We start from the raw sequence: 17,260 nt of genomic DNA, 5'->3' as shown, positions 1-17,260 counted from the left end.
TTCTAAGTTTTAGTCAGACATTTTCACAAATTAACAACAATGTAGACTTTTTTTTGCAAATGGAAACTTTATCAAAAACGTGCTTGCATAATGAATCAAGGCATATCTCTGCATTTCAAAAAGTAGGACTATTTAATGCAAGAATGAATGCAAAAAGTAAATGGGATCTTTGTGGACCTAGCCATCCAAATAGATGTAAATTGAGCTCATGAACTGTCTGTGGGTCTAAGGATTAAAATCCATATCTCCAGTCTTCCATATTTTCAGTCTTATTTTGAAAATATTTTCATTAAGAACAGAAGGAATAGTATCATATTTTCTTGAATAATTCATGATATTGATAAGGTTTCTGCTCTGAACATAACATATATTCCTTTTAATGCTCTGCCCAGTCATCAAATAATGATAAAAAGATTTCTGACTGTGAGCTGGTAATGAAATAATGTTAACGGCATTTAAAAATGGTCACGTTTGAACCTGGTAATTAGACCCATATAGACTTAATGATATGTGTCTAAATGTCCTTTGTGAATAGTATGTTCTAAATATTAAACTATAAGAAAAAAAGAACTACTCTTCATCTCCCTCTGAGCTAATTGACTAAGGCATGTTGATATGTATAATCCCTGCTGTCATGTGATGCAAAACAATCCATGTTCATTATCCCAAAACAGTAGGGTATAAGCACAAGGTCATACATGTGTTTGCTAAGTAGATACAAGTTATAGGAGACAAATCGGCGCTATTTTTTATGGAATGTTTTGATTTACAATAGCTGACATGTAAGAATGAAGATCTTTGGTTAAGAAGCTAAATAAGAGCTTTTCAAACCTCTATGCACAATGGGTCAGCGACTAAGTGAGGAGACAGATGATAAGGAAATCGATGTTGCTGAACTGCAGGAGTGGTATAAGAAGTTTGTGGTGGAATGCCCAAGTGGAACCCTTTTCAAGCACGAGTTCAAGAGTTTCTTTGGTGTAACCGACAACCAAGAAGCTGCAGACTACATTGAGAACATGTTCCGTGCTTTTGATAAGAATGGGGTGAGTAATACAGTGTTTTTACTGCATTGCTTTATATTTTATTCAATTACATTTATTTGATTTTTTTAATCAATTTTATTTTATTAATGGATTTACTGCAACAGTGGATGCAGTTCCCTGTGGCCTTGAAAGGTTTGATTTTAGCATCATTTTAAATTGTGTTCCATAGTATTCTTTTTTTTTTTCTTGTTTTTCATAGGACAATACTATTGATTTTCTGGAATATGTTGCAGCCTTGAATTTAGTATTACGAGGCAAGCTGGAGCATAAACTGAAATGGACTTTTAAAATGTACGATAAGGATGGGAGTGGTTGCATTGACAAGACAGAACTAAAGGAGATTGTGGAGGTAATCACCTCCTGCTTTGGATCATTATTTATTTAGACAGACTTGGAAAGCGTTTTTTTTAATTGTCAGATGAACTGAAATGTTAAAGAACATGATTAATTCAAAGATACTAGTTATGTAACATATCTAATTTCGTTTAAGATTTAGAGACTGACAGAGACTGAAATTCATTTTGATCTTTGAAAAGACAGATTGCTCTCACTGTTAGGGCAGTTAAAGCATGTTACTTACACACATGCACATGAAAATGCAAACTGCACAAATGTAATAGTTAAAATATAGTTTCCCTTTAGATCAGCTTAAATACATTGTTCTTTTGCATACAAAAAGGTAAAATAAACTGCTTCAGTTTGTTATATTTATCCTGATTTTGTAGTCAATCTACCGTATGAAGAAGGCCTGCCATGGTGAGCTGGATGAGGAGTGTAATCTACTTACCCCAGACCAGGTGGTGGACCGAATATTTGAGCTGGTGGATGAGAATGGAGATGGTTAGATCATGTTTTTTGTTCTTTTTTGTTGCAAAATGTAAAAGCCAGTAGGGAAAAGAATGACACTAGTAATAAAACTACAAGCACATAAAAAACCTACAAACATTACATACATAAAATAAAGCAAAAATATTCTAAAGATGAGATGAGATAGAAGATATTGCCAGAATATATACATATGAAACACCTGGAACCCAGACAGAAAAGAAATTCTCAAATGAGCCTCAACATGTCTAATAAAAATAAAAATAAAACAAATTTGGTAAAGTATTTGCTCCCATTATTCATCACCAGGCTCAATTCCAAGCTCAATTTCTTAATTTCCTTTTACTATCGAGAGGGAATACTGGCCAATCTTGATAATAGCTGTGGGTATATTTCTATGTGTGCCAGGTTTAATGGGTCAAATTAAAAAATCTTTTTTCTAACAACCCCCCTTAATCTTTAATGTGTCTGTGCTATATAAAGAAGGAGTGATGTTGAGCTTGTTCACTCTTTACATAGGGGAGCTGTCACTGGATGAGTTCATTGATGGTGCACGGCGTGACAAGTGGGTCATGAAGATGCTGCAGATGGATGTGAACCCAGGAGAGTGGATCAATGAACAGAGGCGGAGGAGTGCCAATTTCTAAAGCAATAAATCCAAAAGCCTCCTCAGATTTCATGCAGTCTCTTCACTCTTTACAGTCTACCATAAACAGTATTAGTACTGTGAATAAAGACTATGCAGCAAGGCAGCCTTTTCCTGGAGCAAAAGTCTACCTTTCAAATGGCACAGAGATATGAACAAGGGAAATGTTTGGTTGTTTTTTCTTTCATTTGTTTTTGTTTCCTGTGCATCAGTAATACTTCACATTTAAATGTCTGTACATTATATTTTGCCTGTATTTTCTATGAAATTCAACTAGGCTTGGATTGAAACGATCAATTAATGCAATAATGCAATAACATATTTTAATTTTAAAGTAGGTTGAATAAATTAAGTAGTCTATCATTCTACTGTTTTGGATACAATTTTCAAGATGGGTTTTAAGACAGGTTAGGTTTAGACATTTTTAATATGTTTAGAAATAAGGTGTGGACATACAGAAATATGAGGCTCTTTTTGTGACCACTAAAACAATATAACAGAAAGCCAGTTTTTAGCTTTATTCACACAATTACATAATCTTTGGTTTCCAAAGATGGCAGACTTGTTAATTGTTCACACAAATACATTTTATTTGTTTACGTTTCTTCTTAGTTGTATTAAATGCTGCAAATTATTTCCCATTTCAATTTAGTTAGTTAAGTTTGAATTTTGCTGAGTGTGCAATAACAAAAATTGAGACAAGTCCGCTGGAATTGAGTGCTTGAGTACTCACTGAATGGAAACACAATTAATAAAGGTTTTGCCAAAAATCTGACTCATCACTATAGAATCAAGTCTGTAAAATAAAATTTGGTTGCATTGATTTAATATGATTTGTTTAATACAGTGATTTGTTAAAACAAAGTGAACATTGAGAACAACTAATTAAGGCATTTATACAAAAAAAAAGTAATAATTGCCAGCCTGTGTTCTTTTTAGTATCTATCAAATATTAAATCTTAAGTAACACCTTTGTACTGTGCATGGTCAAGATGGATGTGGAAATTAAGTGCCACTGCTAGCATTTCTTTACAGAAAACATAAAGAAAAACTTATAATGAGTCATATATTAGATAAAATATGATTGGTGGCACCTAATATAACACACAAACCAAATAATTAGTTTGTCTGACGGTGCTATCCAATATCAAGGGTTTGATTATTTAACAGTAAAGTCACACCATCACAACACTCGGTCTAACTTAACACAATTATACTTAATAAAACAACTATTTATCGTCAATTCTAAGTCATTATATATTTTGAACAGAGTTTGCTGTAGAGCTGTAGCTAATACTTGGGCAATTAAAAAAAAAATCTAAACAAGATTAGAAATTGTAAATTAGAAGCTAGTTAATGCAAAAGAACACCTGACCTAGGAGGTTTGGTGGACAAGACTACTGGGCTATTGGATGGCATTACTTCTGAGGCCACTTTTGAATTTTAGTGTGTTTCAGAGCTTCACAAACTATAAAGCTCCATCATCCAGTTATTGTCTCCTGCTTTTTGTGGGGTAGAACAGTATGACCTACAGAAAGAAGCTCAAGAATTAATATGAATTTTCTTGGGATTTAAAATGCCAAACCCACAAACACTGAAGTGTAAAGATAAATTGCAGAACAAACACACTGCAAAGGGTTGAGGGAGTTTTGCCACTTTTTTTATTTGGAATTTGATCTGAATAGAATTCCCCTTCAGATTTCCATTTTGCAGAGAGCATGGCACATTCAGTACATTTACATTCTACAAAGATGACTAAATGACCATTAGTTGGCTGGTGAGATCTTATACAGACATGTTGGAACACTGCACCATAATCAGGTTCTAGGTGAGAGGGTTAAGTTGATTTCTGGAACTCAGTAAAAGGAGCAATTCAGCATGAGAGCTACCACATTCAACAGTCTCAGTGGTTGACTAGCACATGTTTCCTCACAGGTCTTTTAAATTTTGGGCATGACTGGTATTTAATTGAGCTTTGATTGGTGATTTAAATGCAGTCTTAGAGAGGGTGTTAGGAATGCCAATGTTTACTGCCCATCAGGTGTCCAAGAACCATTCTAGGTAGAAATCTGGGCAGAGGTCTGTTGAACCTGGATGTGACCCTTTGTGCTGGACAAGAGCAATACTACTTAACCTTTAAATCCTGCTGAGTCCACCTACTGCTCAGTCCATAGAGTCTACTTAACATCTGTAAGATTTTTAAAAAGAAAAATCTCACATAATTCACTTGTTATTTGTAAGGTAAATGTTTTTTTTCTATTGTAAAATTCACTGGGAAGCTGCTCCTTGCTGTCCTCATTTCATGGTGCCCATATGCCCATATGGAGTTTCCCACAAAGCCAAGTAAAACATTGACAGATGAACATTTTGCTCAAACTGCCATTGTTGAATGATGAATTTCTTGTAGAATCCACTGGCATGGAGCCTGTGCCCTTGCTGACTACATCTCATGGTGTTTATGTGGATTCTCAGTCAGAGACAGGTAAACAACAGAAGAAAAATGCTCTTACCTCTTAAAAATTATTAATTTAACAAAGATTGAATTCTATCCAATTTTCCTTGTAGTCTTCTACTTCTTTTTCTTCTTCTTCTTCGCCTTCTTCTTCTTCATCTTTTTTCAGCTGCTACCATTAGGGGTCGCCACAGGGGATCATCCGTCTCAATACCCCCCTGTACTCTACAAATGCCTCTTTTAAACCAACCACCTGCATGTGTTCCCTCACCACATCTATAATCCTCCTCCTTGGCCTTCCTTTTTTCCTCCTTCCTGGTGGCTCCATCCTCAGCATTCTCCTACCGATATAACCCATGTCCCTCCTCTGCACATGTCCAAACCAACTATAACTCACCTTCCTCACCTTGTCTCCAAAACGTCCTACATGCGCTGTCCCTCTAATAAACTCATTTCTAATCCTGTCCATCCTCGTCACTCCCAATGAAAATCTCAGCATCTTCAGCTCTGCTACCGCCAGCTCCACATTCTGTCTTTTACTCAATGCCACTGTCTCTAAACCATACATCACAGGTCTCACCACAGTCCTATAAACTTTCCCTTTCACTCTTGCAGATACCTTTCTATCACAAATCACTCCTGCCACACTTCTCTAACACAATCTCCATCACTTTGAACTGTTAACCCCAGGTACCTGAACTCCTCCACCTCTTCTCCCTGCAACCGCACCACTCCAATGCTCTCCCTCTCATTCACACACATGTACTCTGTCTTACTCCTACTGACTTTTATTCCCCTTCTCTCCAGCGCATACCTCCACCTTTCTAGGCTCTTCTTAACCTGCTTCATACTCTCACCACAAATCACAATATTATCCGCAAACATCATAGTCCACGGAGACTCCTGTCTGACCTCATCCGTCAACCTGTCCATCACTACTGCAAACAGGAAAGGGCTCAGAGCCGATCCTCGATGCAGTCCAACTTCCACCTTAAACCAGTCTGTCGTTCCAAATGCACACTTCACTGCTGTCACACTGTCCTCATACATGTCCTGCACCACCCTCACATACTTCTCTGACACACCTGACTTCCTTATACAATACCACAACTCCTCTCTCGGCACCCTGTCGTACGCTTTCTCTAAATCCACAAACACACAATGCAACTTCTTTTGACCTTCTCTATACTTCTCCATCAACATTTTCAAAGCAAATAATGCGTCTGTGTTGCTCTTCCTCGGCATGAAACCTTATTGTTGTTCACAGATGGTCACCTCTTCTCTCAGCCTGGCTTCCACAACTCCTCCCATAACTTCATGGTGTGACTAATCAACTTAATTCCCCTGTTGTTACTGCAGGTCTGCACATCTGCCTTGTTCTTAAAGATTGGTACCGCACACTCCTTCTCCATTCCTTAGGCATCCTCTCACCTTCCAAGATCTTTTTGAACAACCTGGGTAAAAACTCAACTGCCATCTCTTCAAAACATCTCCATGCTTCCACTGGGATGTCATCTGGTCCAACCGACTTTCCACTCTTCATCCTCGTAATCACTGCTCTAACTTCCTCCTTACTAATTCTATCCACTTCCTGCTTCACCATCTTTACACCATCCAACCTTCTCTCTCGCTCTCATTTTCCTCGTTTTTCAGCTGCTCAAAATACTGCCTCCATATACTCAACACACTCTCCTCACTAGTCAACACATTTCCATTTAGATCCTTTATTGCTCTAACTTGCAGCACATACTTCCCGGCTCATGTCCAACTTCTCATACAGCTCCTCATATGCCTTTTTCTTTGCTTTCGCCACATCCCTCTTTACCTGCTGCCGCATCTACTTGTACTCCTGCCTACTTTTCTCATCACTCTGTCGATCCCAATTCTGTTTTGCCAACCTCTTTCTCCTTATGCTTTTCTGCACTTCCTGATTCCACCACCATGTCTCTTTGTCTTCCTTTCTATTTCCAGATGTCACACCAAGTACCTTTCTAGCTGTCTCCCTTATCATTTCTGCAGTAGTTGCCCAATCATCCAGCACTTCTTCACCACCACCCTAATTGTAAATAAAATACAACCTACTCAACAGAGATGCATGCTCATAATTTGCACCGCTACTAAGAGGCTGTAAGCCGGTGGTACAACTCATAGGCACTGGTCCGAAAGTGGCTGACCTCTTCTCATGATGTCTAGCTTTTCTTGAAAATTTATTTTTATATAACAAGTAACTCAGATTTTTTGTGTTTTACTAGTCGAGTTTTTACTAGTCGAATTTGGCTGTAACAGTTTCGCTCTGAACAACCATTCACAGGACGGAAAAATGCTGATGCTATTCTTTTTATAACTGTGAGGCGAATTTAAAATCTGATTGGTTGAAGAAACAGACTAATTTCTTATAAAGACTAAGGTAAAAAGGCCAGCACTACTGAATCTGAAGGACCTGGGCAGATTAGATTGACATACCAGCACATAGAGGCTAAAATCTGATTAGACAAAAAATCTAACATCCACAGACAAGTACTGGAGGCAGTAAAGCCAAGAGAAATGGAACAAATATTAGAATCTAGGTTGTAAATGTAGGTCAGTGCTTCTGTTAGTGTTTAGGACTGCAGAGAAGGTTTCATCATTTAATTCATTCTAATTCTTATTTCTCTTTTCTTATAATTTCCTCACACACACACACACACACACACACACACACACACACACACACACACACACACACACACACACACACACACAGAGATTAAAAAAACTATATTACAGAAAGCTGGCTTGCCTCGACTTTCTTGCCGCATATAAGGTTCCACAAGTTATAAATGTCCAGTAGATGGCAACGTTCTACTAAACTGTATCCCTTTCTAACGTTATCACCACGAACCACACTCATTCATTCATTCATTCATTTTCTCCCGCTTATCCGTAATTCGGGTCGCGGGGGCAGCAGTCTAAGCAGGCCCCCGCCTTCGACTGCTGCCCAAACCTCACAGCACCGTCCCTTACGGTCCCTCCTGCAGGTGGTGAGCCCACGGGAAGACGAACCACACTGACAGATACATTTATATATAGATGGATAGGTAGAAATACAGATAATAATTAGTTGCATAGATATATTCAAGGCGCATAGATCTTTATTTTCTATCTTTAATCAAAGTTTCTCGGCTTGACTACCTTGATTGTCCATGCTTATCTCTTGCAATAACACAGCATACTTTCTGTGAATTACCTTAAGATAGAAGCACAATATTAGTATCTTAGTGGTGTCACATGTGTTAATTCATATTTTTGATGCCTTCAGTGTGTATCTACAATTTTCATAGTCATGAAAATAAAGAAAACTCCTTGAATGAGAAGGTGTGTCCAAACTTTTGGTCTGTACTATATATATATATATATATATATATATATATATATATATATATATATATATATATATATATATATATATATATATATATATATACACTTTAATGTTTTATATCATCAAACTTATTTAAATATTAGTAAAAGATAACACGCGATCACTACAAGCAGTTTTTAAATGAAGGTTTTTATTATTTAGGGAAAACAAAATCCAAAACTACATGGCCCTGTGTGAAAAAGTGTTTGCCCCCCAAACCTAATAACTGGTTGGGCCACCCTTAGCAGCAACAACTGCAATCAAGCGTTTATGATAACTTGCAATGAGTCTGTTACAGCGCTGTGGAGGAATTTTCCACTCATCTATGCAGAATTGGTGTAATTCAGCTACATTGTAGGGTTTTTGAGCATGAACCGCCTTTTTAAGTTCATGCCACAGCATCTCAAAAGGGTTCAGGTCAGGACTTTGACTAGGCCACTCCAAAGTCTTCATTTTGTTTTTCTTCAGCCATCCGGGGGATTCTGCCTGCATTGCATTGGAATTCCACTAGAGGGCACTCACCGAATCCTTTGAATTCACCGAATCCGTGGACTCATAAATCCCACTTGCGAGTCCGACGGATCCGCCGAATCCCACGAGTCTTCTGACCATGCAGAAAGTTTCCTGAACTACTTATTGCTATAGTCACTATCTAACAACAACATTATAACAATTAAATTGTGTATTTTTCTATATGTTGGTTTTTGTATCAATATAACAAAGGACTCAAGTGATTAGGGTAAATGAAGAGAATGATTCATGAATCAATCACGAGTCATATAAAGGATTAAATTATGTAACCCGGATGAATCCGATTCTCATCTGTAGTCAACACTTCCGGGTATGAGTTTACATTGAGGTGAATGAAAACAGCTAAATATCTGTAAGCAGACAGTCTAATGTGAGTAAACTTGTCCGATAATATATTCAAAGCAACATTTGAAATAATGACTAAATTGGTTGCTAGACTGTTAATAATTTTATAGCTCATTCCTGTTGTTCCTAGCTTGCTAATCTATCATGAAGTTTCATCGATGCGCTTGTGTATTGTCAATGGTTGTAATAGTGTATGATCAGACCTGCCCTGATAGAGTTGCGTTTGATGATCTAGGATGGCATCGAAACTGCAATATGTGAAAGGAGATCTGTTCTCCTGCCCCAGCACACACTCCTTGGCTCACTGCATCAGCGAAGACTGCAGGATGGGCAAAGGCATTGCTGTCATCTTTAAAGAAAAGTTTGGAGGAGTTAATGAACTCCTGGCACAAAGTAAGTGTCGAAACAAAATCATCTGCCTGGGTCAGTCTTCACAACGACCATGACCCTAGATCACAGTTAATTCATAATCTTCCTTGTCTTTTCACAGAGAAACAGCCAGGAGAGTGTGCAGTGCTGAAGAGAGATGAACGCTATGTGTACTACCTGGTAAGCTTGTTCTCCTGCCGTTGCTGTTTCTTGTTCAGCATACCACATTGCTGTTAAATGCTTAGTTCTGATCAGAAGGTGTTGACTTTGACTGTAGGTCCAGCTGAATGATTCACGTTAATGCACTTTGAATATGGTACTGCTTCACAAACTTAATGGTACCAACTTAAATAGGGACATGTTTGGAAGATGCTCTACATAAACTTTAGAAATGTGTTTAAATAAGTGTCAGTGCTTTATAATAGTATAAAAAGTATAGCTGTAAACTGAAGTTTTGTTCGGGAAACTTGACACAAATGGAGTCTTGTAAGGGAAATACTTATATAACTATGTATATAACTACCTTTTCTAAATTGATTTAAAATAACAAGTTAACTTATTTTGCAAAACTATATGTGGATTTTTTTTTGGTTATTCTGTAATAAAAAAAAAATGCTAGCAGCAAATTAATCAGGTATAAGAACCTGATCAATTTAAAGGAAATAAACATTTTGGAATGCTATTGGAAACTCTGTGGTAGTACTCGCCATGCCGCATCATTGATTGCTTCGATAAAACACCTAATGGGTTTGCTCTTTTAAATGATCTTTCTAACATTTTCCTTCAAAACAGATTACAAAGGAAAGGTACAACAACAAACCTACATATGATACACTCAGGCAAAGTTTGGAAGCAATGAAAGCACACTGCATAGAAAATGGAGTCACCATGCTATCAATACCACGGTATGGGATTATCTTTGTAAATAAAACCTACAAATCACTGAATATCCAAAACATTGGATCTTCTTTATTATCCCTTTATTGTTTGCCTATCATGTCTCACCAATTTACAAGTAAATTGTTAAGTATTATTTTCAATATATTGTGCTTTTGAAAATCTACTTTGGGCTTTTAGGATTGGCTGTGGTTTGGACAGGCTGAGTTGGGATAAGGTGTCTACAATCATCGAAAATGTCTTCCAGCCCACAGATGTAACCATAACTGTATACTTACTGTAAGCTGCAACAGTCCAGGAAGAAGATTTACAAGTTTAGTTTTAGGATTGGCTGCGATTTGGAAGTATCGAGTTAAAAGAAGGTGTCTACAATAATTTCAAATGTATTCCAGCACACATATATAAAAATAACAGTATATTCACTACATGCTACAACAGTCCAGAAAGATGATTTATACCTTTAGTGCATTCTGAATAGTGAATTATAGCATCCATTATAGCACCCATACCACTGCTTAATTGTACATCATTCTCAAATCTAATTTTTGTGATTTATATGTCTATGTTGCAGTATTTGTTATTCATCTCACCATTTTTTCTTTATATATATATATATATATTTGCTTTGATTGTCAAAAGGGTTTTGGAGAATTTGGCTTGGATTTTATATATATATATATATATATATATATATATATATATATATATATATATATATATATATATATATATATATATATATATATATATATATCTCCCAACTGACTATTTCTGATTTGCTTCATACTTGGGGGGAAATGATGTACTGACACAGCTCTAATAAATAATCTGCAAAATTTCAGGTGTGTTTGTTCATTTCTGAGATATTGTCTTTTATAATGAGGGCGTGGAAGTGTGTGTAAAAACACACACTCAGGAAAAGTTAAACATTTCCATATGTCATTCATTTATAACAATTTGTGCTAGATTTCATGAATCTTTTAGGGATTGTAAGGTACCAGCTGTTCCCATGTTCTAAAATAGAGGGTCCACTGTTACTTCATTGTCAATTTATGGCCTTCCACTTTAGCATAGAGATATACAAGGTCAAATTCTAGCATGAATAATTTATTATTAGTTTTACTTTGTAGCTTTTTCTGTAGCAGTTGTTTTTGTTCTATGCATCCTTTTAAAGTGTCTACATATATATCTGTGCAACTAACATGGTTGACATTTTGCAAATAGAAAATCTGAGATGTTCATTCTAAAACCTCTGATGATTTCACATAGATGGGCTAACTGGTAAAAAAGTGATGGTGATTCACAAGAATGATTTCAATAACTTAAGAAACCTTAAAAATAAAGTTATGATGACCAAACATGCACCTACATGAAATGAGTTATTATTTCTGTTTAGTATCAAATGACAAATCACAATGCATACATTCAGAAATGTTCCAATGTAAAACAATGCTGTCTCAATTTGATTCCATTTAATTAATATAGAGTACAATTGCCAAAGTGTAAATAATAGAGTAACATCCATTCAGTAGAAGGTGTTGGTTAAGTACAGCTATGTGGTACGTGTACTTCAAAACTGTCCATTAAGATTTAGGGATAATTCAGATACATAGTTGTGGTTCTGTGTTAGACAGACAGAGGACAGAACAAGACAAATGATGTCCTTTAAGAGGTGCTTCCTAGTGGAGAAAAGAGAAAAGATGTTTAGTTTTTTGGAACTTGTTAACATACAGAAAAAAAGCAGTTTTAATAGCTAAGTTAAGTCGAATCAGCTAGTGTAACTGAAACACCATTAGTCTGGGTACAGATCTATTGCAGAGTTCAGCAAGCATTAAGCTATGACTTATTTTTGTAACTGACATCAATCTTTTTGCACTCTTGGCTATGTGAGACAAGGCACAGCTCTTGATTATAGGTGAAGCACCTACCCTACTGCAGAATGTTAATCAGCTTCTCATCGTAGTACTCATAGTTCTCTTGACAGTCCTCCCATGGTGTAAAACTGTCTTCCTCATTTTCCACAAAAGTGGACCATACATAGTTGAAGTCCACTGGCCTCATCATCCTCAGTTTGCAGCCTGCTTTCACCAAAGCCTTCAGCCCTTCCTGTATTTCAGGCTCCTCCCACAGGAAGAGGCGGGAACAATGAATGTTGAGGCGCAGCGTTTTTCGGGCCCGCAGGATATCTCCTAATTTATTTGCACATGCTGCACATGGACTGGATGATATATACCAGGTGACTGTGTATTGCAGCGATTTGTTATATAGAGGTAACACCTGCTGGAAAAAAGCCTCCTCAGCATGAGAACCTGAGTGCTCGTCCTCCAAGTACCCATTGAGACCATTAGGTTCTACTCCGTCACCCTTTATATCCACTTGATAGCACAGGAAGGTCTTGTTTCGGCCTGAAGAGTACTCCACATTTTTAAACTGGAACTTGAAGAATGACGGGTTGAGACGTTCTCTAAGAAGGTACACATAGAAATTAAAAGGTTTACAGCATTTGCCAATAATTGGATATATATATATATATATATATATATATATATATATATATATATATATATATATATATATATATATATATATTTTTCCAACCTGTTTTATGTTGGACTAAACACTAAATTTCATGCTGCCAGTTTAAAAGATGTCCATTGTGATAACGGTAATTTCTTCAAATAGAACATCAACATCTCTTGTAGTTCCCGAAACAATATGTACAAATCAAACTTATCATATCATCAATGTACCTTCTAATTCTTCTATTCCTTGCATCCGGCAAAAATCTCTAGATGATAAATTAGTCAATGTCCAAAAAACAAACGTTTGTGTATTGCTGTTCATAACAATTTCATTTTAAGGTATGGATGCTTCATACATTTATCATTCATTTAAATGAGAACTCCTAGAACTTTTGTATTCAAACGGAAGGCTGCCACCATATGCAGCCAATGTTGATATTTTTCACAAATAAAACCACTCTTGCTTAATTTTCAACATGAAAATGCAAAATCCAGACAGATTTTGAGTGGTCTATTCTGCAGCCAGAATTTATTTAGTTTGGGCAGAAGAATTGCGCCCTAATGATAAAGGAATGTAAATCTAGTAACCTGTCCTATTTATGGGGATCTTTGGATATCAACATTTGTCAGTATCTCATTTTAAACAATATTGAAGATATTTCCCCAACAAAGGCAAAGCAAATTTGTTAGTTGCCAGAAGTCATTTGCATAAATGAAACTAGCAAATATAATTAAAGTGGACAGGCAAAAAAAAAAAAAAAACATTCTATCCAGCTGTTAAGTGAGCTGACACATTTTTTTAATATAATAAATGTAATAATTGTATTATTAGTAGTATTATAATCCTTATTATAAACTATGTAAATGGTTTCATAGTTCATGCAATAAAAAAAAACTTAATTTGCCTACTATAGTTACATTGGCAGTGGGGAACTGTTCCTGCTTTACTGCTGTAATGTTAATATTAGCTCTAACCAAAAAAACATTGATGAACGTCTGAGATACGATGTGAGAAGCTTGAAATAAAATTACCATTGGCTGAATTGCTATAAGTCAAGCAAACATGTTGTGAGGAAATCAGGAATTTCAATAAATCAATTCACATCATGTTCTACCCTTTTCTTATCTGTCAGTCATCTCAACAGTCTCCCACTTATTACTGTTTTTTTTACATAATGATAAGTCAAGTTTTAAATAGCATATTTTCTTACTTAATATTAGCCTTCACTAACCTAGACAGAATCTTATAATACTAAGGTGACCTACATGCTACTACAAATATCCAGAGTTCTATACTTTTTGTAGCAATGACAAACCTTTTAGATTTGTTGATCTAAAGATTAAAGAGCAATGCAAGAGTGTCAGGAGTGATTTTGTGAGTTATACTTACCCTACAATAATCTCAAAGGGAGGTAGCTCCATAGCCTCCAGTTGAAATTCTCCATCCTCAGCACCTCCTTGAGCACCCTGGGCTGTCTCACTAGTTCCATTTGGCTTCTCCACCTCTGAATCTGGCTTCATGTTCATCTGTTTGTCACTCTCTGCATTGTTTTCCAATTTTTTCTTTATCTCTTTTTCAGCCTTGCTCTCGACACTGTTTTCTTTCTTTTTTACTACACTTACCTTGCTGGTAGCCTTTTTGTCTGCCATGGTTGAGCTTTAGCTAAGTGTGAAAAATAAACTAATGCAATTAAAGTGCCAGTTGGCCAGGAACAGAGCTAGGGACTGAAGTCTGTGTGTAAGAGTGCAGAGATGAGTACAGAGAATATAGAGGTGGTGAATGGCACTGGCAAATAGGGGGGCAGCTGCTTTCTGCTGTTCACATGCTATAAAAAGAACCTAGGATAATACAGGGGGGCAGGTCTGCATACATTCTGTTATTTTGAACCCTGCATGTCAATGGGACCAGAACTAGTGGCATTATTTCTGTGAACAGGTGTCATTTCCAGGCTTGTCTTTCTTTTTCAAAGACAAGAGTTTTTTTTATTTAGGGTATACTTTTATCAAATATGACATCTGTGTTTGACTTCACCATTCAGCTTTATATAAAAGCTGTCTACACGCCAACATCACTGTTTATTAATAAACATTTTTGGCAGTGTGTCCGGTGTGAGTCAGCTCCTTCAGATACTGCCACAGACTAAACTCTAAACCTTAATGCCTCCACATCAAGGCCAACTAAAGGTCAGTGAAGCCCTGGCAGTGGGGTACATTCCAGTCAGGCCGAATCAGATAAACAACTATTCATGAGAACATTTAAACAGAAAGAATATACCACTGCTATAAAATTCTAGCACTCTCCTCAATAGATCATCAGGGTGTGCATTTGGTCCTGTGAATAATATGCACACAAAATAAATGCCCTGGCTTTGTTGTAATGCATTTGCCCACTGCAGGATCTGCAAGCAATTTAAAATGTGCTGTTAATGGAAGATAATCGCCCTCTGAGCAACATGGTAACAAACTCTGTTTACCTTAATTGCTTTGTCATTATTGCTCATCACATCTATTTCTTTCAGCCCAGGTAGAATGTAATCATAAATCTTTGTATCTAACTGACACATAGATCAATTAAATTATAAACCTTTTTTAGCTGTTATTATTTTAATGAAGTTATGCAATGAAGGAAAATGACACATGGTGTTATTTTTAAGTGCAGCATAAATCTGTAGCCATGAGCATATCAGATGTTGTATATGTATACAGTGCAAACTTTGTTGGAAACATCCAGTAAACACAATGACACAGCATCAATTTCTTCTATAATAAAATTGCCCACCTGCTGTCACTGACTTAGAACTTATTGAACAAGGGAAATAAAGCGAGGGACCACTTCTCTTCTTTTAATATCCTTAATATACAATGCATACCCACAACTTGCATTTATAATTATATGGGTATGTTCTTTTTACTTCAAATCCCAGGCCTTCATTTATTTCCTTCAACTGAAGGAGGTGATTAAATCAGAAAAGTTTATCATTGTTATAACAGCAAATCCTGACATTTCCCACCTATATTATATAGGCAAAAAAAATTGTGGACACCTGAAATAAGAATTATATGTGCTTTTTGAACATAATATTCCACATTTAGTCCCCATTTGCTGTTATAATAAATGCAAGCCAATCAAGATCTTTCCTTCCAACCCATGTAAACCATATCTGCTTGCTTTGAGCAAAAGGGGCATTGTTATGCTGGAACAGGTTTTTGTTTCCTAGAGAAGGGAAGATTTATTCGTACTACATTTAGAGACATAAACTTGTCAATCATGCATTTTTTAACTGCTGCTAATGCTGCCTCATAGACAGAGGTGGAAAGTAATGAATTACATGTACTCACATTACTGTAATTGAGTAAAAAATGTAGTTTTTGAAATCTGTTATTTTACTTTTACTTAAGTGTTTTGTTTATAGTATTATACTTGGCTACATTTTAAATCATATATATAAAAAAAAGAAAGAAAAATAATGCAAGAGGGATGGAAACTACTGCGCATGAGGCGCTTCACAGCCAAGCTTAGAAGTTCTGACTCATCAGGCATCAGGTAGATGCAAAATGCAGTGAAAAAGAGTAGAGAGAGCAAAACAGGGAAGTAAGCTAATCACCTATTTTTTTTTTTTAAGCAATATATGTTCCCAATTTTGTGTTATGATTCTAGCCAGTATGAATCTGTTTTAATTAACATAAAAAAAGAAATTCTATCAGTTACTCACAGTTGTTCTATCAATTCTATCAGTTGTTTATCCACTGGAAGTCTACGAGTATTTTCTAGACTCTTTTTCCATGCAATCGAACAATAATAATGGTACAGCATTGAGCTTCATTTCAGTGAAATGAAAAAACTGTGATAAAAACCAGCCTAAATGATTCACAAATAGAACTGATTTGGTTTTCAAGTTCAAATCACTGGTTTAATTATCCTGTCACTGTTTAAACTGATGTCCACATATCTTTCTGGAGCTGCTGTTCTGTGAAACTTACCATTCACTTTTATTTTCTCATTATCAATCCAGACAGTGTTTCAGTTGTCTGTGTGTAAGAGACCATACAATGATGTCAATTGCTTTACTGTATACAGTATGCAAAATTTCACTTAATTTAATAAACTGTTCAAATGTATCGTCTCTTACTGAATACACAGTAACTGTTATATTTTATATTTATATCCCCATGTCCTTTTTAAACTACACTAGAATCCCCCACTCCACCCCCGCTGTTAAAAAAAGTAAA

At 36.1% G+C, this 17,260-nt stretch overlaps 3 protein-coding genes across 4 annotated transcripts; 2 read left to right on the top strand and 1 right to left on the bottom strand.

The window, feature by feature from the left end:
• The first annotated feature begins 119 nt into the window (after positions 1-119).
• On the top strand, positions 120-3,715 carry guca1b (guanylate cyclase activator 1B). The gene is made up of 4 exons (XM_083521267.1): positions 120-1,043; positions 1,243-1,392; positions 1,769-1,883; positions 2,388-3,715. Exons 1-4 carry the CDS (start codon positions 843-845, stop codon positions 2,513-2,515), a joined length of 594 nt encoding a protein of 197 aa, XP_083377393.1. The 5' UTR covers positions 120-842; the 3' UTR covers positions 2,516-3,715.
• A 5,273-nt stretch (positions 3,716-8,988) lies between these two features.
• On the top strand, positions 8,989-11,347 carry oard1 (O-acyl-ADP-ribose deacylase 1). 2 transcript variants are annotated; one of them, XM_083521273.1, is made up of 5 exons: positions 8,989-9,267; positions 9,444-9,635; positions 9,733-9,791; positions 10,404-10,516; positions 10,689-11,347. In XM_083521273.1, exons 2-5 carry the CDS (start codon positions 9,479-9,481, stop codon positions 10,789-10,791), a joined length of 432 nt encoding a protein of 143 aa, XP_083377399.1. In that variant the 5' UTR covers positions 8,989-9,267; positions 9,444-9,478; the 3' UTR covers positions 10,792-11,347. The 2 variants fall into 2 exon arrangements, with proteins under 2 accessions (XP_083377399.1, XP_083377400.1); XM_083521274.1 differs by having other exon boundaries at positions 8,993-9,267; positions 9,478-9,635.
• Positions 11,348-11,965: 618 nt separating this feature from the next.
• Positions 11,966-17,000, bottom strand: apobec2b (apolipoprotein B mRNA editing enzyme, catalytic polypeptide-like 2b). The gene is made up of 3 exons (XM_083521262.1): positions 14,421-17,000; positions 12,437-12,972; positions 11,966-12,187 (listed from the first exon to the last, which is right to left on the bottom strand). The coding sequence occupies exons 1-2, from the start codon at positions 14,678-14,680 to the stop codon at positions 12,438-12,440; spliced, it is 795 nt and encodes a 264-aa protein (XP_083377388.1). The 5' UTR covers positions 14,681-17,000; the 3' UTR covers positions 11,966-12,187; position 12,437.
• Between the last annotated feature and the right edge of the window lie 260 nt (positions 17,001-17,260).

This window comes from Silurus aristotelis, assembly GCF_946808225.1.
Source record: "Silurus aristotelis genome assembly, chromosome: 19".
Lineage (NCBI taxonomy): Eukaryota > Metazoa > Chordata > Actinopteri > Siluriformes > Siluridae > Silurus > Silurus aristotelis.
The sequence above is the reverse complement of the archived record's forward strand: the minus strand, read 5'-3'. Positions and strand labels throughout refer to the sequence as shown.